This window comes from Thamnophis elegans, chromosome 4 (genome assembly GCF_009769535.1).
Source record: "Thamnophis elegans isolate rThaEle1 chromosome 4, rThaEle1.pri, whole genome shotgun sequence".
In the NCBI taxonomy this organism is placed as follows: Eukaryota; Metazoa; Chordata; class Lepidosauria; order Squamata; family Colubridae; genus Thamnophis; species Thamnophis elegans.
The window spans coordinates 138,911,484-138,937,614 of NC_045544.1; the positions used below are offsets into that span (position 1 = coordinate 138,911,484).

Consider the following 26,131-nt stretch of genomic DNA (forward strand, 5'->3'; position numbering starts at 1 on the left):
AGCCTTCCATCCTTCCGAGGTGGGTAAAATGAGGACCCGGATTGTTGTTGGGGGCAATATGCTGACTCTGTAAACCGCTTAGAGAGGGCTGAAAGCCCTATGAAGCGGTATATAAGTCTAACTGCTATTGCTATTTTCCTGGGCTCCAAGATCACCGCAGATGGGGGACTGCAGCCAAGAAATTAAAAGACACTTGCTCCTGGGGAGGAAAGCGATGTCAAATCTAGACATCATCCTAAAAAGCAAAGACATCCCCCTGCCAACAAAAGTGAGCCTAGTCAAGGCTATAGATTTCCCAGTTGCAATGGATGGCTGTGAAGGTTGGACCATAAGGAAGGCTGAGCGCCAAAGAATGGAGGCCTTTGGACTCTGGTGCTGGAGAAGACTCCTGCATTGAGTCCCTTGGACTGCAAGGCCATCGAACCGGTCAGTCCTAGAGGAGATCCACCCTGGCTGCTCTTTAGAAGGCCAGATCCTGAAGAGGAAACTCAAAGACTTTGGCCTTTGAGAAGGAAGGACTCCCTGGGGAAGAGCCTCATGCTGGGAACGATGGAGGGCAAAAGAAGAAGAAGGGGACGGCAGAGAAGGAGGGGGCTGGATGGAGTCACCGAAGCAGTCGGCGTGAGCTTCAATGGACTCCAGAGGATGGGAGAGGACAGGAAGGCCTGGAGGAACATGGTCCAGGGGGTCACGATGGGTTGGACACAACTTCTCAACTGACAACATCATCATGTCTCCCCTGGTCCTTCTTTTCATTAGACTAGACTAGACCCAACTCTTGCAACTCTATGTTTTAGCTTCCAGTTCCTTAACTATCTTCAACCATACTGGCTGGGGATCATGGACTGGAGAGTCCTTCCCATCTGCTGCTTGTACCAACCCGTTCTTTTCAAGCCACCCGCTGAAGGAAGGCATAATGAGCGTGGTGAGAAAAACCATCCGCCACTGGAGGGAGAGAGGGAGGGAGGGGGAGGAGGACCAAGAGGGGAAGAAAGCTCTGGTCATCCCAGGTCACCCCAGTGGCTCAAAGGAAGCCTTTCATGAGCTACAAAGGGACGAGAACAAAGCCCTCGCAGAGTCTCCGGGAGCTTTTCATTCCAGGCCAATTGGGTGACGGCTGAGACTTGTCCTCACAAGTCCTTCTCAAGGGGCCATGCGCACAGAAAGCATCTGACCGGCATCCAAGCACATGGTGGGGCCCAGAAAGACAAGGTCAGGCAAGGGAAGAAATCTCCATCACCCCATTCCATTTACTGACCTCTCTCTCTCTCAAATGCCTCTATGGCACTTCAGTCGTATAGAGATAGAGATGGGATGCCTAGAGAAGCCCTGTTCTAGCAAGGATTGGTTACCTAGCTGCAATCAGTCAGTCAGTCTCCACCTAGCCTATAGGTAGGTAGGTAGGTTTCCCTCTCTATCTGTCTGTCTCCGTCCATCTATCCATAATCTCTCTCTCTGTCCATCCACCCACCCACCCACCCACCTATCCATCTACATATCTATTCGTCTCTTTCTCTCTCCACCCATCCATGCATCATCCCTCTGTTGATCCATCCATCATCCACCCATCTATGTATCCATCCATCCATCCTTTTTTCTCATCTATCTATCCATCCATCATCTTTTCCCATCCACCCATCCATCCCTCTCTCCACCCATCCATTCACATATCTATCCCTCTTTTCCCATCCATCCATCCATCATCTCTGTTGATCCATCCATCATCCACCCACCCATCTGTCAATATATCCAGCCACCCATCTAACATCTTTTGTCATCCATCCATCCATCCACCCACCCATCTACATATCTATCCATCTCTTTCTCTATCGATCCATCCATCTATCGATCCATCCATCATCTCCCTCTGTTGATCCATCCATCTTCCACCCATCTATGTATCCATCCATCCATCCTTTTTTCTCATCTATCTATCCATCCATCATCTTTTCCCATCCACCCATCCATCCCTCTCTCCACCCATCCATCCACATATCTATCCCTCTTTTCCCATCCATCCATCCACCATCTCTGTTGATCCATCCATCATCCACCCACCCATCTGTCAATATATCCAGCCACCCATCTATCATCTTTTGTCATCCATCCATCCATCCACCCACCCATCTACATATCTATCCATCTCTTTCTCTATCGATCCATCCATCTATCGATCCATCCATCATCTCCCTCTGTTGATCCATCCATCTTCCACCCACCCGTCTATCTATCCATCCATCCACCCACCCATCATCTTGGCATCCATCCATCATCTTCTCATCTGTCTATTCATCCATCCATCCTTTTCTCTCATCTATCTATCCATCCATCATCTTTTCCCATCCACCCACCCATCCCTCTCCCCATCCATCCATCCATCCATCCATCCATCCATCCACCCACCCACCCACCTAACCATCTACATATCTATTCCTCTTTTTCCATCCATCCATCCACCTAACCATCTACATATCTATTCCTCTTTTTCCATCCATCCATCCATCCATCCATCCATCCATCATCTCTGTTGATCAATCCATCACCCACCCACCCACCCGTCAATCTATCCATCCACCCATCTATCGTCTTTTGTCATCCATCCATCCATCATCTTCTCATCTGTCCATCCATCCATCCATCCTTTTCTCTCATCCATCCATCATCTTTTCCCACCCACCTACCCCTCTCTCCATCCACCCATCATTTTTCATCTTTCTCATCTCTCTCTCCCCTCTACATCTCATCTCTTTCTCTCTCTTTCTCACATACCACTGGTGGACGTACCATGACTTGGTTCCTAAAAGTCTTGGAGATAATTCTCCATCCCTCCCGTCTCTTACCAAACGGAGCACCCAGAGCCTTGGAAACCCAGAACAGAACTGGCCTGTCGTCTAACAATTCCTTGCCCTCTGCCTCTTAAGCAGTCAAATTATCACCACCAGCCTTCTGAACGTGCTTGGTTGGGAAGGCTTCAAAATTGAGCAAAAGGGATCTTTGAGGCTTTGTACCTTCTTCACAGCAGACAAAAAACTCTCCCTTAAAACTCGGATTGGGTGGGGAAACAGGACGAAAAATAGAAACGGCTCACCTGAAGAGCTTCGGCCCCTTATTTCGTGCCCTTGCAGCTGCCCGCAACAGCAATGCCCAAGTTGCTCAGGTATGGTACCAACTGGGGGGGGGGGGGGGGGAGAGGGGAGGAAATAAAGTAATTGTCGAGTTTGTTTCCCCCCCCAAAAAAAATGCAAATACAGGTAGTCTTTGACTTAGAACCACAATTGAAGCTAAGATTTCTGATGTTAAGTGAGACATTTGTTAAGTGAGTTTTGTCCCATTTTATGACAGACAGATAAAAAAACAGACAGGCAGGCAGGGTGACAGACAGGCAGGCAGGCAGGCAGACAGACAAATAGACAGACAGGCAGACAAATAGACAGGAAGGCAGGCAGGCAGATAGACAGTCAGAGGCAGACAGATAGACAGACAGGCAGGAAGATAGACAGACAGAGACATACAGACAAATAGACATACAGACAAATAGACAGACAGGCAGACAAATAGACAGACAGGAAGGCAGGCAGACAAGACAGACAGGCAGATAGACAGAGACAGACAGACAAACAGGCAGATAGACAGGCAGGCAAACAGATAGAGAGACAGGAAGGCAGGCAGGCAGATAAATAGACAGACAGGTAGGCAGGCAGACAGAGATAGACAGATAGACAGACAGACAGACAGGCAGACAGACAGACAAACAGGCAGATAGGCAGGCAAATAGACAGAGAGACAGGAAGGCAGATAGAGACAGATAGACAGGCAGGCAGATAGACAGACAGGCAGGCAGGCATATCCGATTGTTAAGTGAAACACTGCAGTTGTTAAATTAGTAACATGGTTATTAATAGCAATAGCAGTTAGACTTATATACCGCTTCATAGGCCTTTCAGGTCTCTCTAAGCGGTTTACAGAGAGTCAGCATATTGCCCCCAACAACAATCCGGGTCCTCATTTTACCCACCTCGGAAGGACGGAAGGCTGAGTCAACCCTGAGCCGGTGAGATTTGAACAGCCGAACTGCAGATAGCAGTCAGCTGAAGTGGCCTGCAGTGCTGCATTTAACCACTGCGTCACCTTAAGTGAATCATGCTCGCCTCTTTGCTTGCCAGGTGGTCGCAAAAGGAGATCACATGACCCGGGACGCTGCCACCGTCATAAATATGAATCAGTTGCCAAAGGTCTGAATGTAGCTCATATGACTGTGGGGACACTGCAAGGGTCATAAGTATGAAAAATGGTTATAAGTTGCTATTTTCAGCGCTGCTGTAACTTCGAATGGTCACTGAATCAGCCGTTGTAAGTCGAGGACCACCTGTACTAAAATCAGGGGGGAAAAACCCCATGCAAAATCACCAGACAAGCGAGTAAAAAAAACAGGTTGGAACCAGCATCTCCCCAGTCACAGCCCAGCCCGAGGATTACAGCATAATCGCTCTCCGTAAACACTATACAGCTAGTCCTCGGTTTACAACCGTTCATTTAGTGACCGTTCAAAGTTGCAGCGTCACTGAAAAAAGTGACTTAGGACCGTTTTTCACACTTACGACCTTCATATCAGGCCCACGATCAGGTGATCAAAATTCAGATGCTTCGCAGCGGGTTCACACTTATGACCGTCGCAGGGGCCACGCAATCTCCTTTTGCGACCTCCTGACAGGGAAAGTCAATGGGGAAGCCAGATTCACTTAACAACCAGGTTGCTAACTTATCTACTATAGTGATTCGCTTAACAACGGTGGCAAGAGAGGTCTTAAAATGGGGGGGGGGGGAACCTCACTTAACAAACATCTCGCTTTAGTGACGGAAATGCTGGTCTCAATTGCGGTCATAAGTCGAGGATGACCGGTAGAGGCCCAAAGAGGTTGCCTCTTCGGTTTTATTTTTTTATTAATTTCATATATACATTCACAATTATATGATCTCATAACTGTTATTAATAATATGTATTTATAACAATTTTCCCCCTACAGTTGACAATATACTTGAAATTGCTTTCTTACCATCCCATAACTCCATCTTATCTTACATTCCTACTTCTTCTTCCTTCCTTCCCTCCTTCCTTCCCTCCTTTCTTCTCTCCTCCTCTCCTTCCTTCCCCCCTTCCTTCTCTCCTACATTCCCTCCTTCCTTCCTTCCCTCCCTCCTTCCTTTCCCCCTTTCTTCTCTTTCTTGCCCCTTGGGTTTTAGATCACGATTTTGGGCTGGTGCTGTAATTTTGGGGCTCACCTAGCGGTGAAGGGGAATACGGCCTCGAAGACCCTGTGGACAGCCTGCGCCCCATAGTCTGGACAGTGTCCGCCTGCACCGGGGAGCTGGAACCGGTCTTCAGGAAGCCCAAAGGGCTGGTGTTTGACCGCCGCACTGCCCCAGATCTGAAAGGAGAAGAGAAAAAGTTTAATAAAAGAAACCCAGAATAACAAGCTAAGACACCCAGGGGAAAACGAAGGGAAAATCTGTATATATTGCCCATCTGGCAACATCCTGACAGAAGGGCAATCTCCAAATGTTTAATCTTTGACTATTTCCTTAGTTACAGCAAGGATATTTGTACATACACATATATATACAATTCTATCTATCTGTCTGTCTGTCTGTCTGCCTGCCTGCCTACCTACCTACCTATCTACCTACCTAATATCTATCTATCTATCTATCTATCTATCTATCTATCTATCTATCTATCTATCTATCTATCTATCATCTATCTATCTATCTATCTATCTATTCTATCAATCTATCCTAATCTCTATCTATCCTAATATCTATCTATCTATCTATCTATCTATCTATCTATCTATCTATCTATCTATCTATCTATCTACCTACCTACCTACCTACCTACCTAATCTCTCTCTCTCTCTCTCTGTATCTATCTATCTATCTATCTATCTATCTATCTATCTATCTATCTATCTATCTATCTATTCTATCAATCTATCCTAATCTCTATCTATCCTAATATCTATCATCTATCTATCTATCTATCTACCTACCTACCTACCTAATCTCTCTCTCTCTCTCTGTATCTATCTATCTATCTATCTATCTATCTATCTATCTATCTATCTATCTATCTATCTATCTATCTATCTATCTACCTACCTACCTACCTACCTAATCTCTCTCTCTCTCTCTCTGTATCTATCTATCTATCTATCTATCTATCTATCTATCTATCTATCTATCTATCTATCATCTATCTATCTACCTACCTACCTACCTACCTACCTACCTACCTACCTACCTAGTCTTCATTGTCATTGTACAAAATAGAACAAAATTGGTTATCTATGTCTATTTCTCCATATCTACATCAGAGCTGCGTCCCAACCGGTAGTGGGATGCCGGCCTGGGTTGCAAAACCAGCAGGGACCCAGGCTGGCCATGCCTCCGAACTGTCTCCCCAGTCGCTGCCACCGTCTCGTTTTGGAGTTTTGTGCATGCGATCAACAATTTCTATTGGACTGCGCCTGCACGCGAGCGTGCACACGAGCAAAGCAGCAGTACCACCGACTAGAACCCACCCCTGATTTACATCTATACCTATCTCTCTCTCTCTCTGCATTTCTGTGTGTGTGTGTGTGTGTGTGTGGAGTAGTGTGGCGGCCTAGAGGTGGAGCTCTTGCCTCACAATTAGGAGGCTGTGAGTTTGATCCTAGGTAGAGGCTAAGTATAGTATAGAGTAGTGTAGCATATAGTATAGTATAGTATAGTATAGCATACGGTAGTGTGGTGTAGCATAGAGTAGTATAGTGTAGTTTAGTATAGAGTAGTATAGTATAGTATAGAGTAGTGTAGCATATAGTATAGTATAGTATAGTATAGTACAGTACAGTACAGTACAGTATAGTGTGGTGTAGCATAGAGTAGTATAGTGTAGTATAGGGTTCCACCACAAAATCGCGGAGGACAAAATCGCGCTCGACGAAAGCGCGCATTTGACGTCATCACAGTGCGACGAAAACATCGCGCTGTGATCAAAAAATGTAAAAATAAAGCGAAAACCTTACCCTAACCCCCCCAAACCTAACCCTAAACCTAACCCTAAACCTAACCGTTAACGTAACGCTAAACCTAACGCTAACCCTTAACCTAACGCTCTAAACCTAACCCTAACCCTTAACCTAACCCTAACCCTAATGTGAATCGGCTTGCTTTAATTTTAATTTTATTTCAATTTTTAATTTTTTTCGTCGCGCTGTGATGAGGTCACATGCGCGCTTTCGTCGAGCGTGATTTTGTCCTCCGCGGTTTTGATGGGTCACGTAGTATAGAGTAGTGTAGCATAGAGTAGTAAGAGTAGTATAGTATAGAGTAGTGTAGTACAAAGGAGTATAGCATAGTGTAGCATAGAGTAGTGTAGTGTAGCATAGAGTAGTGTAGGGTAGTATAGAGTAGTGTAGCGTAGTATATAGTAGTGTAGTGTAGTGTAGAAAGTATAGGATTTGTGTGTGTGTACATCTCTCTCTCGTCTCTTCTCTCTCTATCATCCGTCCATCCATCCATCCCTGCCCACCTAATCTGGTCTCCTATAGCTATACCCATCTGTCTGTCTGTCTGCCATCTGTCTGTCTCTAGCTACCTCTTCTTGTCTCTCTCTCCCTGCCTACCCAATCCGCTGACCTCTATCTACCTAACGGAGCTGCCTGCCGGTTGAGCTGCTTCTACAAGGCAAAGTTTGGACCAGGCCCCTCCATTTCACTCCAGGAAAATTCGGCTTAGAAATACATTAAAAGAAAAAAAAACATCTGGATCTATCATCCGCCAGGCAGAGGTGGAGTACAGCCAGTCCCCTCCGTAAGGCTACAATTGGAATTAAAAATCCCATTGCTATGCGAGGCGTTCACTAAGTGGCTCCCACCCAATTTCACCTTTTTTTCTTTTCTTTGCCCTGGGGGTGCTAAGCAAATCCCAGCAGTCGTTAAGTGAATCGTGTGACTTAATAACTGCAGCGATTCGCTTAACAACTGTGGCAAGAGAGGTCGGGGAAATGGGTCAAAACTCACTTAGCAATTGTCTCACTTAACAACATAAATATTGGGCACAATTGTGGTCGTAAGTCGAGGGCTACCTGTATCTGATTTTCGCTGGGGAAGCCAGTCAAATGCAGGTAATCCTCAAGTTACAAGAGTTTAGTTTAGTGACCCTTCAAAGTTACAAGGGCACTGAAAAATAATGACTCGTGACCGTTTTTCACACTTACGACCGTTGTGGCATCCCCGTGGTCACGGGATCAAAATCTGGATGCTTGGCAACTGATTCGTACTTATGACAGCTGCAGTGTCCCAGAGTCATTCATGGGATCAACATTTGTGGCCTTCTGATGAGCAAACGCAATGGGGAAGCCAGATTCCCTTAACGACCCTGTGACTATCTTCACACATGTAGTGATTCACTTAACGACCATGGCAAGAAAGGCCGTAAAGTGAGGCCAAACTCACAGAGCAACTTAACACTTGCTTAGCAACAACAATTTTGGGCTCAATTGTGGTTGTAAGTCAATGTTGTGGCTGGCAGCAGATTCGGGCAGTGAGGAGGTTGGGGAGGAAGATGGGCCAGTCCTGGAGTCTGGGGAAGGCTCGGATGAGGGCTCTGTGTCGGAGGCAGAGAGGGGGCCAGGGCTGTATGCCAGTTATCAGCTGCCTTCGGAGTTGGACATCAGTGGGGCAGAAGAACAGCTGGAGCCTGTTCCCAGTGTGTGCATGTGCAGAGTTGACAGATGAAGGGAACAGCTAAAAAACAGGGGTCAACTTGGGAGTAAGGCTACAGGTGAACGATGAATGGCCCCTCCCATGGGGAATAAAAGAGGAGCGAAAGGGGAGTGGAGTTTGCAGGAGACAATTAGTTCGTTTCATTGGTTTGTGGCTCTCCAAGACTCCTTGCCAAGTTCTGCTGATATCGGCCTGGCAGCTCTCCAAGCCAGATGAGGTCTGTGACTGTAAATCCTCCCTCGAAAGACTTTGCTGGATGTGAAGGAGCAGAATCCACCGTCAATTAATAAAAGGGGCTTTTGTCGGGACAAGGAGTTTGCTTCAGGCTCTTGGGAAGCTTCAGTCAGAACCCAGCCGAAGATTCAGGGACTTGGGAGATCTTACCTTGGTGACCCGTGCGGATTTGACCCCGGGCTGGTGGCGGACGTCAGGTTCTGCTCTATGAGCTGGTAGTTCCGTAGCTGAGTGGGGACAGGGATGGGCACCGTTTCGCTCCGGGGAGAAACGGAAGGCTGGCACTGCCTGCAGATGAGGGACAAAGAGCTACAATGAAGAAAGGCAGGACAACTTCTGGGCCACGAGGAGTGCCACCAAGTCCTCTTCTCCACGGAGAGAAACTTTCATGGCTAAAGTGTTGATGGCGAAGAGCACGAAAGAGACTGGAGGTTGCCCGTTGTTAATTCACAGGGGAGGGAACGCTCACGGAGGAGGGCTGGCTTTGAAGTGTGGGAAGTTATCATCCAGCCCTCTCCCAGAAAAATGAAATATCCTAGGAAATATTGAAAAGGCAGAATATTTCTCTGGATGTGAAAAGAAACATGTTTTAAAAGACAGAATAGTTGCCTATAGCTTTCTGCCCATCCCCAGCTAATGGGCCATTAAGATGGCCAGGCCAGCCCACTTTACATAATAAAGACTTCTCCTCACTGCAGCTGTAGGGGGAAGGGATATTACTCAACTGACCCACAAGGCAACTGAGAACTCATCACAGCCTAGAGAGTAGCCCCCTGCATGGCACCATGGGAGTCTGACAACCAGTCAGAATACATTTCTTACACAGGAACAGGAAACAGAGAGGTGGGACTGAACAGGTTATAAAAAGCCTAGCAAGCCCCTCCCTCGGCCCTTCTCTTCTTCTCCATCAACACTGAAACATGTGATCACCTTTTCTGGTCAGGGCTCAAGCCATGTGGCCCTGTCCAACAATAAACCATCTTTCCAAGCAGCCTCCATGTCTCCAGTGTCTTTTTCCCCACTTGGAGCTGAACCCAGAAGGACATTTCTTTCAACAGAAGGAAGTTAGCACCCACCCCTCTCTGGGAAGAATAAAATATCATGGGAAATATTGAAAAGGCAGAATATATTGGACAAAAATTTGGAGATGGGTGCAAGAAATTACAGGAGAACAGATAAAATACAAACCCGAAATCTTTCTACTGGGAATAATCAAAGGGAAATATACAAAGAAAATTAAGTACATATTAACACATCTGCTAACTACAGCTAGAATAGCATTTGCCCAATGCTGGAAACAAAATAATACCCCCCTCGGATGAACTAGTGATAAAAAAACTTTGGATTGTGCAGAGGTGGACAAATTAACACTGAAATTAAAAGATAAAGAAGAGTCGGAATATTATGAAATTTGGAACAATTGGTACAAATGGCTGCAAAACAAGAATAAAATTAAGCCAAAAACTATATATAAATATATATATAGAACTGTCTATAAAGGTGTGTAAATATAGAAGCGAAATATTATATACATGTACAGGTATGATGACATAACAATGTTGATGTAATGACTGTAAGATGTTGTAGAAGGGAAAAAATAATAAAAAAATCTGCTAATTAAAAAAAAAAGGCAGAATATTATATTTCCCTAGATGTGAAAAGGGAGAAACATGTTTTCTAAAGACAAAGGAGCACCCTGCAGCTTGCTGCGCCCCCCCCCCTCTGTCAATTAGCCATTAAAGGCTGGGCTAGTCTACATAACAAAGGTAGTATTTGCCTGCCACAGAAACTCCCATGGCTCAAAAGACACACAGCCTACAAAGTTAGCTAAGACCCCTGGGAGTCTGACAACCAATCAGAATACATTTCTTACACAGAAACAGGAAACAGAGAGGCGGGGCTGAACAGAGAGTATAAAAAACTCGGGAATTCTCAACAAGTCCCTTTATTCTCTCTTTTTTTCTTCTTCACGCAACATCTGGAAGCATGTTTTTAGGAGCTCAAGCCATGTGATCCTGCCCACCATTAAACCATCTTTCCAGTGTCCTTCCCCCCACCCCCACCCCCCAACTTGGACCTGAACCCAGGAGGACATTTCTTCCAACAGCTGGAAAATTCGGGCATGCAATATTTAAAAAAAGAAAAAGAAGAAAGAAAGAGGTTGCGATATAAACATTTTTTTAAAAAAGAAATGGATTGCCTCTCCTCTCCCTTTTCTTTCTGGCTGTTTTGAGATATGGCGGGCGGGCGCCGAGCCCTGATTCCCCCCTCCTTCCCCTTTAAAGCTTTTCAAAACAAAACCTCCCTTTCTAGGAAAACCCACCAGGGAAAGGGAGAACAGGAAGTTCAGAAGTCGGGATGGCCCGAGTTTGTTGATTCAAGGCTCATAAAAGTCAGGAGTCTTGGGAAAAGGACCCCGGGGGAAGAAAAGAAGAAAACAGATGATGTAACTTGTCCCTTGGATAGTCAACAAAGCAGCAGGGAGCCACCTGGGCAGAGGGAGGGAAGGGCATGCACGCACCTGCTTGCTCTCGGCACCTGGGGCTGCAAATGCAGAGAGCGAAGGTTGCCGGCTTCCCTGGAAGACGGCCAGCTGGGGCTAAGATTCTGGCCTGTTTCTGTCTCCCCCCTCCCTTCCCCAAAAAGTCTGAGTTCAGCTCATCGGCTCCGAACACCTTCCAGATGGGGTGGTTCAAACCCACGCTTGGGAGTGCGGGAGGCAGGGAAGTCACTTCTGTCGGTATATAAGTAATTATGAGCTGGAATAGACATGGGAACAGGTCAGCCAATGGGGACTGTTTGGTGGCTCGGAGCCTGGCTTAAGCCTAAATTCAGGGGTCGACAACCTTTTGGACCTCAGGGACCACTAAATTGATCATTGTAAATCCCAAGGACCACTAATATGATCTGCCCAATGGGCAGGTGTGGCTAGGTGATCATGTGACTGGGTGGGCGTGGCCAACACTATGTCACTCACATCGAGGGGCGCCTTGCCATCCTCTCCTCGCCTGCCCGCCCGGGCTCCTTAGGGTCCCAACAGGAAGCAGTTGCTGGAGCTAAGCAGCCTCCATGAGAAAGAGTTGGCACAACAGCTCAGTTCAAATTGGATCTGACCGAGAAGGAGAACTCAGCAGAAGCACCTCACTGAGGACTAGGAGCATGGGCTTTCCAATCAGAGCGGAAACCTATGGGAGTGCAAGGCCAGGTGCCGGCGCCTGGAGGCTCAGCAGGCTGAGATGGTCAGCCAGTTCCAGGCCATGATGCAGCCCCACTGGAACGAGGTCCTCAGCGGCTCTTCCCTCCAGCCTTCGCCCAAAGCCCCCCAACCAGGAGGCTGAAGCAGACCCCAAGTTTGAATTTCTGCCCCCCTCCGACCCGCACAAAGAGACCCCAAAGGGGGAGACTCTCTGCAGCAACACAAGCGTTCGGTGCACGCATCCATCCCAGGGGCCGTAGTTTGAAGACCCCTGATTTAGTACAATATAAAAAATGCAAATAATTTCCCCCCGATTGGAACTAAACACAGATGGACATTCCTTCCAGCACATGCATCTACTTTATATCACTGTATATAAAGAAGTTTCTTATTTAAATGAATCCGGCAGAATAATTTACTTAGTGTGTTGAGCTGAAAAAACTCTTAACAACTTCCAGCCTAGCGACTTCCATCAGAGGAGAGAATTCTGGGATTCTGTCTCTGTAGGGCGTACGCTGAGATTTTCAGATGAAAAGGCTAACATGGGTAGTCCTCGACTTACAACAGGCTCATTCAGTGACCGTTCAAAGTTACGACGGCGCTGAAAAATCCAACAGGGTCATTTTTCACTGTTACGACCTTTGCAGCATCCCCATGATCGAAATTATGGATGCTTGGCAACTGGTTCATACTTATGATCCGTTGCTGTGTCCCAAGGCCACACGGTCCCCTTTTGTGATGAGCAAAATCTGGGGGGAGGGAAAGGGAGCAGAGCCAAGATTCACTTAACAACTGGGTTACTAACTTATCAATTGCCGTGATTCACTTCGCAGCTGTGGCAAAAAAAGTGTCATAAAATGGGGCAAAACCCACTTAACCACGGACATTTTAGGCCAGTGTTTTTCAACCTTTTTTGTGCAAAGGCACACTTCTTTCATGAAAAAAATCACGAGGCACACCACCATTAGAAAATGTTAAAAAAATTTAACTCTGTGCCTATATTGACTATATATAAAGTAATTTTCCCACAGCACACCTTACACTATGTCACGGCACACTAGTGTGCCGCGGCACAGTGGTTGAAAAACACTGTTTTAGGCTCAGCTGTGGTTGTTAGCGCTCCAGAGGGTCAACGGAAGAGCTTTTTATCTCTTGCTGCCTTAAGAAGGTTCAAAACATCCCTAAAGATCCATCTCATCCTGGGCTCCCCTCCTCTTTTTTTTTTTGAACTATTACCATCCGGCAGGCGATACAGGACAATAAAAACAAGGAGAAATAGGCTGAAAAACGGCTTCTATACTGTATAGTGAAATATTAATGCAATATTTTCAGTTTTAATTATATAGCATGTGAAGGATGTGTGTTTTTGTTTTATGGGGTTTTTTAAACAAAAAGTTTATTATTAGATAAACGTTAAAAACACTGGACGTAGTGCGACATTTCTGGCATAAACATTTCCATATAATTTTTGGATCGTACGACAATTACATTTCATATCCATTACATAGGTAGATGTAGTCAGTCAGATTACCTGTCCATTAATCCCTTCTTCTACCTGATTACTAACCATACAAATACATATCCGATTCCTACCTGTCACATAAACTTAATACCATAATTTTCCAATTCTTAACTTGTCTTGTGTTTTTCTGTCCCGGCCTTTTCCCTTAGTTTCTAACCATCGGTACCATTTGTCCCAGATTTCGTGATATTCTGTCTCACCTTTGTCTTTGTTTTTTTTTAGATTAGATTAGATTAGAAGGTTTATTTATATGCCGCCCTTTTCCCTGGGGGGACTCAGGGCGGCTCACAATCCAAAGGAAGGGGGGAAAACAGACTTTTACATATAAGACAATACATGGTTAAAACGCAACATTCATACCATTCGGGCGGGTTACAATCTTTAGCCCCAGGCCTGACGGGATAGCCAGATTCTGAGGGCTGTGCGGAAGGTCTGGAGGGTGGTGAGGGTACGAATCTCCACGGGGAGATCGTTCCATTGGGTCGGAGCTACCACCGAGAAGGCTCTCCTCCGCGTGGTTGCCAGTCGGCATTGACCAGCGGATGGAACTCGGAGGAGGCCTAATCGATGAGATCTAATAGGTCGTGTGGAGGTGATTGGCAGTAGGCGGTCTCTCAAGTGTTATCATGTACACGGAAGTTATCATGTACACAGAAGGCAGCATTTAATTTCGTTGTACGGGATGCAGTGACAATGAAGTAAAGTCAACTCAACTACTTACCCTCCACACATCAGGAACTCGCTCGAGGCTCTCCGGCCCACGGTGGTGGCCAGGGGGAGATCATCTGCAGGGAAAAGAGATGGATCGCACAACAGGCTCCTTTTACACACTTGTCCACTTGCGATATCCCACTCGAGGAACTATCAATTCAGAATTTCAGATAAACAAGCTAACAGAACACGACAGTCCAGTCAACATTGACAGGGCAAGGCATTTGTACAGGGGTCTCCAACCTCGGCCATTTTAAGCCTAAGATAAAGGTTCTCCTTGCACGTATGTGCTAGTTGTTCCCAACTCTAGAAAGGAGAATGAAGAGGGAAGGGAAAAGAAGAAAAGGAAGGAAGGAAGATAGGAGAAAAATGGAAGGAAGGAAAGGGAGAGAGGGAGGGAAGGAAAAGGAAGGAAAGGAGGAAGGAAGGAGGATAGGAGGAAAATGGAAAGAAGGAAGGAAAGGGAGAGAGGGAGCGAAGGAAAAGGAAGGAAAGGAGGAAGGAAGGAGGATAGGAGGAAAATGGAAAGAAGGAAGGAAAGGGAGAGATGGATGGATGGAAGGAAGGAAGGAGGAAATGAGGAAAATGGAAGGAAGGAAGGAAGGAAGGGAGGGAGGGAGGGAGGGAGGGAGGGAGGGAGGGAGGGAGGGAGGGAGGGAAGGAAGGAGGTTAGGAGGGTGAGCGAGGGTCTCAGGGAAGTCCTGCATTAGCTCCTGGCCGAGGTGGCGCAGTGGTTAAATGCAGCACTGCAGGCTACTTCAGCTGACTGCAGTTCTGCAGTTCGGCTGTTCAAATCTCACCGGCTCAGGGTTGACTCAGCCTTCCATCCTTCCGAGGTGGGTAAAATGAGGACCCGGATTGTTGTTGGGGGCAATATGCTGACTCTGTAAACCGCTTAGAGAGGGCTGAAAGCCCTATGAAGCGGTATATAAGTCTAACTGCTATTGCTATTGGCCACCACAGGTGCTCCCAGATGACTGACATCGAGCTGGCCACGCCCTCCTGGCCCTCCAAGATCAAACACAACCCTGATGCGGCCCTCAACGAAATCGAGTTTTGACACCCCTGCTGTGGAACAAATGAAGCTGTTTTCTTTTTTCCACTGTCTGCAATAAAGCAATTAAAGCCGCACCTAGGCGTGAGCCTAGACATTCTTCCCAACTGCAATTCGATACCCACCACCTCCTGCTCTGGTTTTGTAAACAAAAAATTGATCTTTGAAGGTCTCCTTCTCTCTACCAGAGTTCAGGAAAGGAAAGGGTCACGAAGACAAGGAACTCAAAAGAGGAATGTATTCCTCTGAACTGGCACTTCTCTCTGATAAGAGAGAGAACAAAACATGTTTTTGATCCCGTTGAATCCGAGACAACTGTGTAAATACTGGTGCCCTGGCAAATGGAAAAGAAATAAAATAAAATAAAATAAAAGCTTGGGTACAAAACTTCTCAACTCCCTGTTCAAATATTCATGACTGGGAGAGACATGGGAACAAGGTCAGCCAATGAAAAGGCATAGCAACTAAGTCAGCCAATGGGAGCTCAAGCAGATCTGAGTCTGTGCAAAGAATTGAAACAGAAACTTAAGAAACTACCGTATTTTTCGGAGTATAAGACGCACCGGAGTATAAGATGCATTTTTTTTGTGAAAAATGGGGCATGCAGAGAGTTTGAGAGGCCTGCAAAGCACTCCTGGGGGCTGGGTGGGCAAAAACGAGCAAAAATGGTCCATCTTTCACAAAAATAGCCCCGGTGTTTTTTGCCAGAAAAGGGCATGCATAGCCTTTAGGAAGCTTGTAGAGTGCTCCTGGGGGCTGGGCAAAAAGGAACAAAAAATGGCCCGTTTTTCGCTCGCTTTTGCCCTCCCCAGCCCCCAGGTGCACTTTGCAGGCCTCCCAAACCCTTTGCATGTCCATTTTTTATGAAAAGGGTGGGGGTTTGGGAGGCTAAAAATGCTGTATTCAATATATAAGACTTACCCAGATTTTCACCCTCTTTTTTTGGGAGGGGGGGAAAGGTGCGTCTTATACATCAAAAAATACGGTAACTGTCTATCTGGGCTTGTCTGCTGAAATGAAACTAACAGTTTCAAAGCCGAAGAGCCAGCGCTGTCCAAAGACGTCTCTGTGGTCATGTGGCCGGCATGACTAAACGCCGAAGGCGCAAGGAATGCTATTTCCTTCCCACCAAAGGTGGTTCCTATTTTTCTACTTGCATTTTTACATGCTTTCGAATTGCTAGGTTGACAGAAGCTGGGAGAAGTAACAGGAGCTCACTACATTACGCAGTGCTAGGGATTCGAACCGCCAACCTTTCTGATCGACAAGCTCAGGGTCTTAGCCACCGTGTCCCTGACAATCTTAACTGGGGCAGGCCTTATATTACGAGCATCCTGAAAAATCATGCTAGGGCTTATTTTCAGATTACCGTATTTTTCAGACTATAAGATGCACCGGCGTATAAGACGCACCAAGATTTTGAAGAGGAAAATTAAAAAAAAAAAGTTTTTGCACTCACAGACCTCACGAAAATGGCCTGGGTTTTTTGCGAAAACGGGCCCATTTTTTTTTCCAAAAAAAGGGCATGAATAGCCATTAGGAGGCTTGTAGTGTGTTACTGGGGGTACCCCCCCCTTCCAAATGAGCAAAAATGCCCCCTTTTTCATCAAAAAAGTGCATGCATAGCCTTTAGGAGGCTTATAGAGAACTCCTGGGGGCTAGGGGCAAAATTGAGCAGAAAACGGCCCGTTTTTCACTCATTTCTGCCCTCCCCAGCCCCCAGGAGCTCTCTGGAAGCCTCCCAAACCCTCCACAGGGCCATTTTTGCAAAGGGGGGGGTTGGGAGGCAAAAAATGCTGTATTCAGTGTATAGGACCCACCGAGATTTTCAGCCTCTTTTTTTGAGGGGAAAAAGGTGCTTATACGGTAGGTCTTATTTTTGGGGAAACACAGTAATAACCAGGCATCAACACCCCAATAAACATCTAAAAAGCCACACACACAGCAGGAACCATATAAATACCACACGCAGAACAGCCCAAAGCACACACACTGCTAGAGAGAAGGGTTCCACCACAAATCCGCGAAGCCCTTATCCGCGAAGACATAAGCGCGAAGACTAATTCGCGCCGTTCGAAGCACTAAGGAAAAACGCGACCCTACAACGATGACATAATCGCGGAGGGCAAATCCGCGCATTCCCAAGCACTCAGTACCCTAAACCTAACCCTAAACCTAACCCTAAAACAAACCCCTAAACCTAATCCTAACCCTTACCTTAATTGAAATCGGCTTTCTGCCGTGGCGCCGTTTTAAAGCGCCCTTCTGTTGCCGCGCTGTTGTCGCGGCGGTGATGACGTCACGGTTTTAGCGACGCGATTTTATCACCGCTATTTTGACGAGCGCGGTTTAGTCGTGCCACGAGAGAGAAGACGGCCTCCAGAGTCCGAGGAAGACAGAACCTCTGGTCCCCAGTGACCGACCCACGAGGGTCCTTTAATACAAATCAAACCTGCTACAAAACGCACAACCTAACCCTGCCACACTCCTCGGGGGAGGTCAGTTAAAGCGTCAAGCAAAGAGGAAAGCGAGAATTGTGGGGGGAAGCTGGTTTACTCATCCAGTGGGAACCTTACAGGACTGGTCGGAAGAGATGTTGTGTGGAACGAGGACGAAGTCATCGGTGTCGCAGGAGGAATTCTTGCTACTGGTGCTGGCCGAATCTTTAGATACCTGAAGGTAATTGGGAGGCCCCAAGGGAGGAGAGGACAGGTTGTCTTCTTGGATGTGCTGCATATCTGGAAGGGACTGGAGAGAAGGTGGAGGAGTCAGAGGCAGCAGGCTTGCAAAGGCAGGTGGGGAAATCCCACCTGTTATGATCACCCTATAGCAGAGGTGTTGGCAACTTGAAGACCCTGCGGACTTCAACTCCCAGAATTCCCCAGCCAGAATGTTTGAGACTTTTGAAAAAAGTGCAGAGAAGAGCAACTGAGATAGAATAGCAGAGTTGGAGGGGACCTTGGAGGTCTTCTAGTCCAACCCCCTGCTTAGGCAGGAAACCTTACACCACTTCAGACAAATGGCTATCCAATATCTTAAAAACCTCCAGTGTTGGAGCATTTACAACTTCTGGAAGCAATTTCTGTTCCACTGGTTAATTGTTCTCACTGTCAGGAAATTTCTCCTGGTGATTGGCCCGAAATCCCCCAGCTGGTTTTCATGCCTTAGGTAAAACTAGAACTCACTACCTCCTGGTAATTGGCCCAAAGTTACTCAATTGGTTTTCGTGGAAGGCGGGACTAGAACTCACCATCTCATGGTGATTGGCCCAAAGTCCCCCTAACTGGTTTTCATCCCTTAGGTAGAACTAGAACTCACTACCTCCTGGTAATTGGCCCAAAGTTACTCAATCAATTTTCATGGAAGGCGGGACTCGAACTCACTGTCTTCCTGGTGATTGGCCCGAAGTCCCCCCAGCTGGTTTTCATCCCTTAGGTAGAACTAGAACTCACTACTTCCTGATAATTGGCCCAAAATTACTCAAATCGGTTTTCGTGGAAGGCGGGACTAGAACTCATCGTCTCCTGGTTTTTGGCCGAGTTACTCAAATCAGCTTTTGTGCTCAAGACGGGAATAGAACTCACTGTCTCCTGGTGATTGGCCCAAAGTCACCCGATTGGCTTTCGTGCCTAAGGCAGGACTAGAACTGGTAAAACTGGCGCTCGTTTATATTTCCTTATTTTGAAAGCTGTAAGCAACATCATTTTCCTAGTTAAGAACTGCTGCAAAACTGCATATACTAGCAGGATTTAAAACTCGTTTTATCCCAAAAAAACCAAATTATTTTGCAACTGTTCCAAATAATGACGGGAAGCTGGGGGTCTGCAAAGCGCGTTTAGCATGGGAATGTTCTGGTTTTGTTTTGGACCACACTGGTCCAGTACTGATTCAATAATTTTTCAGAGGTTTGGGAGAAAGGTGTAAAGTATGTTATTTCCACCTTCTTTGCAAACTCAGTGTCCTAGTGATTGGCCCAGCAAGCCAGCTTTCATACCTAAGGCGGGACTAAAACTCATTGACTCCTGGTGATTGGCCCAAAGTTACCAGATTGGCTTTTGTGCCTAAGGCGGGACTAAAACTCACTGACTCCTGGTGATTGGCCCAAAGTTACCAGATTGGCTTTCATGCCTAAAACAGGACTAGAACTCACCATCTCCTGGTGATTGGCCCAAAGTCACCAGATTGGCTTTTGCACCTAAGGGGGGACTAGAACTCACTGACTCCTGGTGACTGCCCAAAGTCACCCAGCTGGCTTTCATGCCTAAAGTGGGATTAGGACTCACCATCTCCTGGTGATTGGCCAAAGTCACCCATCTGGCTTTCATGCCTAAAACAGGACTAGAACTCCCAGTCTCCTGTTGATTGGCCCAAAGTCACCTAGCTGGCTTTCATGGCTAAGACAGGACTAGAACTGACCGTCAGCACAGCTGATCTTCAGAACTTTTTAAAAAAAATAGTTTTGAAGCATTTTATTAAATTACAAGTTCTCCAGAAACGTAGGGTGGTGGGTCCATTTTTGCTCCCTGAAGCCTGCTAGGCCAAAAACGGGTGGGGGGTGTGACAAAGAAAGAGAGAGAGGCAACGTCTGTTCCACTGATTATTTTCACTGTCAGGAAATTTCTTCTAAGTTGCTTCTCTCCTTGATTAGTTTCCACCCATTGCTTCTTGTTCTACCCTCAGGTGCCTTGGAGAATAGTTTGACTCCCTCTTCTTTGTGGCAGCCCCTGAGATATTGGAAGATGCTATCATGTCTCCCCTGGTCCTTCTTTTCATCAAACTAGACATACCCAGTTCCTGCAACTGTTCTTCATATGTTTTAGCCTCCAGTCCCCTAATCCTCTTTCTTGCTCTTCTCTGCACTCTTTCTAGAGTCTCCACATCTTTTCTACATCGTGGCGACCAAAACTGAATGCCGTATTCCAAATGTGGCCTTACCAAGGCCTTATAAAGTGGTATTAACACTTCACGTGATCTTGAGTCTATCCCTCTGTTGATGCAGCCTAGAACTGTGTTGGCTTTTTTGGCAGCTGCTGCACATGGCTGGCTCCTATTTAAATGGTTTTCCACTAGGACTCCAAGATCCCTTTCACAGTTACTACTGTTGAGCAAGGTACCACCTATACTGTACCTGTGCATTTCATTTTTCTTGCCTAAATGTAGAACCTTACTCTTTTCACCACTGAATTTCATTTTATTAGATAGTGCCCAATGTTCAAGTTTGTCAAGATCCTTCTGTATCTTAAGCCTATCTTCTGGAGTGTTGGCTATTCCTGCCAGCTTGGTGTCATCTGTAAATTTGATGAGTTTCCCATTTATTCCCTCATCCAAATTATTGATGAAGATGTTGAAGAGTCCTGGGCCTAAGTTTGCAGTTTCCAGCTACAATTCGGGGCCTCTTTCATTGCTTGCGACCCAAGAAATCCCACAAGCAAAACACGTTTGATGCACAGTCATCTTTCCCCTTAAAGTTCACAAGTGAAAGATATGGAAAAATGGAGAGGGAACATGAAATATATTTACAATGGGAAATTATTGAGATTGTAAAGACAGAACTACAAATTTGGGACGTGTAAGGATGCATAACTATATAAACATAATGATGAGAATAGCTGGGAATCGTAACCAGATCTACATCTCGGACAAAAATAGGCTGGGGGTGTGTGGGTTTAAAAATACAGTTATTATATATGTATACTTTTTCTTCTTTTAAAAGGAGGAGGAGGAAGATATATGTTAAAATTAAATATGTGTACTGAAAAGGAATTAGAAACACCATCAACATAAAATGAGTTTGCTCAGAGGCTGAAATAAGTAAATGAGATGAAGAATGTAAAGTAGAGCAGAGAGGTAAGGGAAGAAGAGAGGGTGGGGGGGGAGAGGAGGAGAGAAAGAAGGCGTGGAAAGGGGAGAGAGGAGGAGAGAAGAAGGGGAAGCAGAGAAGAGAAGGATGATAGAGGGAAGAAAGGAGGTAGGGAGGAGGAGGAGAGAGGGAGAAGAACAGGGTATAAATACGGTGTATGGAGAGCAGAAGAGCCAATAATTGTTTTTGAGAGTTGATGGTAAGACGAATTGATAACAATATAATATGATGTTGGTTATGTCATAGTATACATGTGGTTATTTGTTATGAAAATGAAAAAAAAAACCTTTATAAACCAAAGTTCACAAGTAAAGAAGTTCTTTGGCCCAGTTCATGCAATATTTTATTTTCTTTCTTCACGCTCATTGAATGCGGCCGCCCGTTTCGTCAAAGAAGCAACGCCGGGCGGCGTATAACAAAGCAAATGCGGTTAATCAATACCTAAAAGCCGTCGTCGCCGTTAAGGATTAAAAAGGCACATTTAAAAAAAAAAACATAAAACCAAAGCGAGAACAAAGGAAAGCGCAGAGGAAGGGATGTTAGTAAGAATAAGAAGAAAGCTACTAATTCACCTGTCCCTGAGGGTCCGAGGCCTACTGGCCTAACCGGATCTTAAGAGCCGCGCGATGGCGCAGTGGTTAGAATGCAGCTACTTCTTCTGACTGCTGGCTGCCAACAGTTCGATCTCGACTGGCTGAGGGTTGACTCAGCCTTCCATTCCATCCAGGGTGGGTAAAATGAGGACCCGGATTGTTGGGGGGGGGGGGGGGGGGCAGGAGGCTGACTGTAAACACTGTAAGAGGTCCTATGGGGCAGTATGTAAGTCTAAGTGCTATTGTGAAGGAAAGAAGGGAAGGAAGGAAAGAGGGAGGGAAGGGGAGGAAGGCACAGAGGCATGGTGGCACAGTTGTTATCATCCAGTATTTCAGGCTAACTCTGCCCACAGCCAGGAGGTTCAATCCTGACTGGCTCAAGGTTGACTCAGCCTTCCAAGGTGGGTAAAATGAGGACCCGGATTGTTGGGAGCAAGAGGCTGAGTCTGTAAACCGCTTAGAGGGGGCTGAAAAGCACTGTGAAGCGGGACATAAGTCTGTAAAAGCACTGTGAAGTGGGATACAAGTCTAGTGAATAGAATAGAACAGAACAGAACAGAATAAAGTTGTGGGAGCTTCATCACTGGAAGCTTTCAAGAAGAGACTGGATTGCCCTCTATCAGAAATGGTGTAGGGTCTCCTGCTTAGGGGTGGGGATTGGACTAGATGACCAACAAGGTCCCTTCCAACTTTGTTAATCTATTTGTGAATCAAATCAAATAAATCATAACAGAATAAGAGCCGAGGTGGCGCAGTGGTTAAAAGCAGCACTGCAGGCTACTTCAGCTGACTGCAGTTCTGCAGTTCTAATCTCACCGGCTCAGGGTTGACTCAGCCTTCCATCCTTCCGAGGTGGGTGAAATAAGGACCCGGATTGTTGTTGGGGGCAAGAGAGGCTGACTCTGTAAACCGCTTAGAGCTATCTTGACCCCTTCCAGTCAGGCTTCAGACCCGGTTACAGCACAGAAACCGCTTTGGTCGCATTGACCGATGATCTTTGGAGAGCCAGAGATGGAGGACATCCCTCCATCCTGGTTCTCCTTGACCTCTCAGCGGCTTTCGATACCATCGACCATGATATCCTTCTGCGACGACTGCAGGAGGTGGGAGTGGGAGGCACCGTGTTGTGGTGGTTCTCCTCCTACCTCTCGGACAGGTCGCAGTCGGTGTTAGTGGGGGGGCAGAGATCGACCCCTAGGCCCCTAACATATGGGGTGCCTCAGGGTTCGGTCTTATCCCCCCTACTATTCAACATCTATATGAAACCGCTGGGAGAGATCATCCGCATCAATATGCGGACGATACCCAGTTGTATCTGTCCGCCCCGTGCCAACTCAATGAAGCGGCAGACGTGATGAACCGAGGCCTTGAGGCCGTTATGGACTGGATGAGGGCTAACAAGCTTGTACTCAACCCAGAAAAGACCGAGTGGCTGTTGTGCTTCCCTCCCAAAGATTCGACCAATATTCCATCACTCAGGCTGGGGGGTCAAATTTTACACCCCTCAGAGAGGGTTCGCAACTTGGGAGTCCTCCTGGATCCACAGCTATCCTTTGACCACCACCTGACGGCTGTGACCAGGGGGGAATTTGCCCAGGTTCGCCTGGTGCGCCAGTTGCGACCCTACCTGAATCGGGAGGCTCTCACAACAGTCACTCGGGCCCTTGTGACCTCTAGGCTGGAATACTGCAATGTGCTCTACATGGGGCTGCCCTTGAAGAGCATCCGGCGACTTCAGCTAGTCCAGAACGCGGCCGCGCGAGTGATTGTGGGTGCACCTCGGTTCACCCACATAACACCTATCCTCCGCGAGCTGCGCTGGCTACCTGTCGATCTCCGGGTGCGCTTCAAGGTGCTATTAGTCACACATAAAGCCCTTCATGGTAGTGGATCTGCGTACTTGAGAGACCGCCTTCTGCCAATTACCTCCCTGCGACCAATTAGATCTCATAGATTGGGCCTCCGCCGAATTCCATCTGCCAGCCAGTGCCGGCTGGCAACTACAAGGAGGAGGGCCTTTTCAGTAGTAGCTCCGACCCTTTGGAACGAGCTCCCCGTGGAGATTCGTACTCTCACCACCGTCCAGGCCTTCCGCATAGCCCTTAAGACCTGGCTAGCCCGTCAGGCCTGGGGACAAAGATAGCCGCCCCTCCCGAATGATGAATGAATGTTGCCTATTATTTTTACTTATGTGTGTCTACGTTATTGTTTGTATTCCCCTTCCTGATTTTATGTGAGCCGCCCTGAGTCCCCTCAGGGAAAAGGGCGGCCTATAAATGTTAATAAACTCTAAACTCTAAACACTCTAGAGAGGGCTGAAAGCCCTATGAAGCGGTATATAAGTCTAACTGCTATTGCTAATAACATAAGAAATCATAATAGAACAGAATAAGAAATCATAATAGAATAGGAAAGAATAGAAAAGAAAATGGAATGGAAGAGAATAAGAATAGGATAAAATAGAATAGAATAGAACAGAACAGATATTCTTTATTGGCCAAGCGTGATTGGACACACAAGGGATTTTTCTTGGCAGCATAAGCTCTCAGTGTACACACATACAACAACATAACATCATAAATCATAGTTAGAGCCATTCATCGTCAGACACAAACAACTTAAGAGGTAAGTCACAAGATACCAGTAGAAGGAGGGAGCAGGAAAGATGAGAAAGGAGGTGATAATAGCAATAGTCTGCTACATAGGTAAATTTCTTAGGCCTAAAGACAGAGTGATGGGAATTAAAGATGGAAGCTTATAAAGAAAAACCCAACCTAGAACAAAGGAGAAAGTTCCTGTCAATGAGAACAATCAATCAGTGGTGGGGACACTGTTTGATGCACAGAAAATGCCCATCCATCTGCGCCCCCCCCCCTCAAATTCAGAAATACAGAGAACCAATTTTCCAAACCTGAGCAGAACTTACTGGGGGAGAAGCAAACCGGCAGGAGGGAGAACTCCCACAGGATCCGCCAGAGACTGACCCAGCAGGGGCTGGAACAGGTACAGGGCAAGCTGAATGGAGAGAGAGAGAGAAAAAAGGAAGGAATGACATCACAGGCAGGTGGGCTGCAAAACAAGAACAATTTCAAAAGGACAATCATCACTCTTGCAGGGTATCTGGGCAGGTGCATGCCTCCAGGGGGCTGCAGTCTAGATGAGGGGTCTCCAAACTTAACCACTTTAAAACGTATGGGCTTCGACTCCCAGAATTCCCCAGCCAGACTTGTGGACTTCAACTTCCAGAATTCTCCAGCCAGACTTGTGGACTTCAACTCCCAAAATTCCCCAGCCAGACTTATGGATTTCAACTCCCAGAATTCCCCAGCCAGACTTGTGGATTTCAACTCCCAAAATTCCCCAGCCAGACTTGTGGACTTCAACTCCCAGAATTCCCCAGCCAGACTTGTGGACTTCAACTCCCAAAATTCCCCAGCCAGACTTATGGATTTCAACTCCCAGAATTCCCCAGCCAGACTTGTGGACTTCAACTCCCAGAATTCCCCAGCCAGACTTATGGATTTCAACTCCCAGAATTCTCCAGCCAGACTTGTGGATTTCAACTCCCAGAATTCCCCAGCCAGACTTGTGGACTTCAACTCCCAAAATTCCCCAGCCAGACTTATGGATTTCAACTCCCAGAATTCCCCAGCCAGACTTGTGGACTTCAACTCCCAGAATTCCCCAGCCAGACTTATGGATTTCAACTCCCAGAATTCCCCAGCCAGACTTGTGGACTTCAACTCCCAAAATTCTCCAGCCAGACTTGTGGACTTCAACTCCCAGAATTCCCCAGCCAGACTTGTGGATTTCAACTCCCAGAATTCTCCAGCCAGACTTGTGGATTTCAACTCCCAGAATTCTCCAGCCAGACTTGTGGATTTCAACTCCCAGAATTCCCCAGCCAGACTTGTGGACTTCAACTCCCAGAATTCTCCAGCCAGACTTATGGATTTCAACTCCCAGAATTCTCCAGCCAGACTTATGGATTTCAACTCCCAGAATTCTCCAGCCAGACTTGTGGACTTCAACTCCCAAAATTCCCCAGCCAGACTTGTGGACTTCAACTCCCAGAATTCCCCAGCCAGACTTATGGATTTCAACTCCCAGAATTCCCCAGCCAGACTTGTGGACTTCAACTCCCAAAATTCTCCAGCCAGACTTGTGGACTTCAACTCCCAGAATTCCCCAGCCAG

At 46.6% G+C, this 26,131-nt stretch overlaps 1 protein-coding gene across 2 annotated transcripts in view; it reads right to left on the reverse strand.

Annotated features, from left to right (window-relative positions):
* ULK2 (unc-51 like autophagy activating kinase 2) overlaps positions 1 to 26,131 on the reverse strand; it is a 149,578-nt gene that overhangs the window by 39,054 nt on the left and 84,393 nt on the right. For both annotated transcript variants that reach the window (XM_032215046.1, XM_032215047.1), the window contains 6 exons: positions 24,862 to 24,950; positions 18,059 to 18,230; positions 14,439 to 14,502; positions 9,150 to 9,287; positions 5,281 to 5,426; positions 3,089 to 3,169 (listed from right to left, as the gene is read on the reverse strand). In XM_032215046.1, the coding sequence (XP_032070937.1) occupies positions 3,089 to 3,169; positions 5,281 to 5,426; positions 9,150 to 9,287; positions 14,439 to 14,502; positions 18,059 to 18,230; positions 24,862 to 24,950 (690 nt within the window). The remainder of the gene's footprint in view (positions 1 to 3,088; positions 3,170 to 5,280; positions 5,427 to 9,149; positions 9,288 to 14,438; positions 14,503 to 18,058; positions 18,231 to 24,861; positions 24,951 to 26,131) is intronic.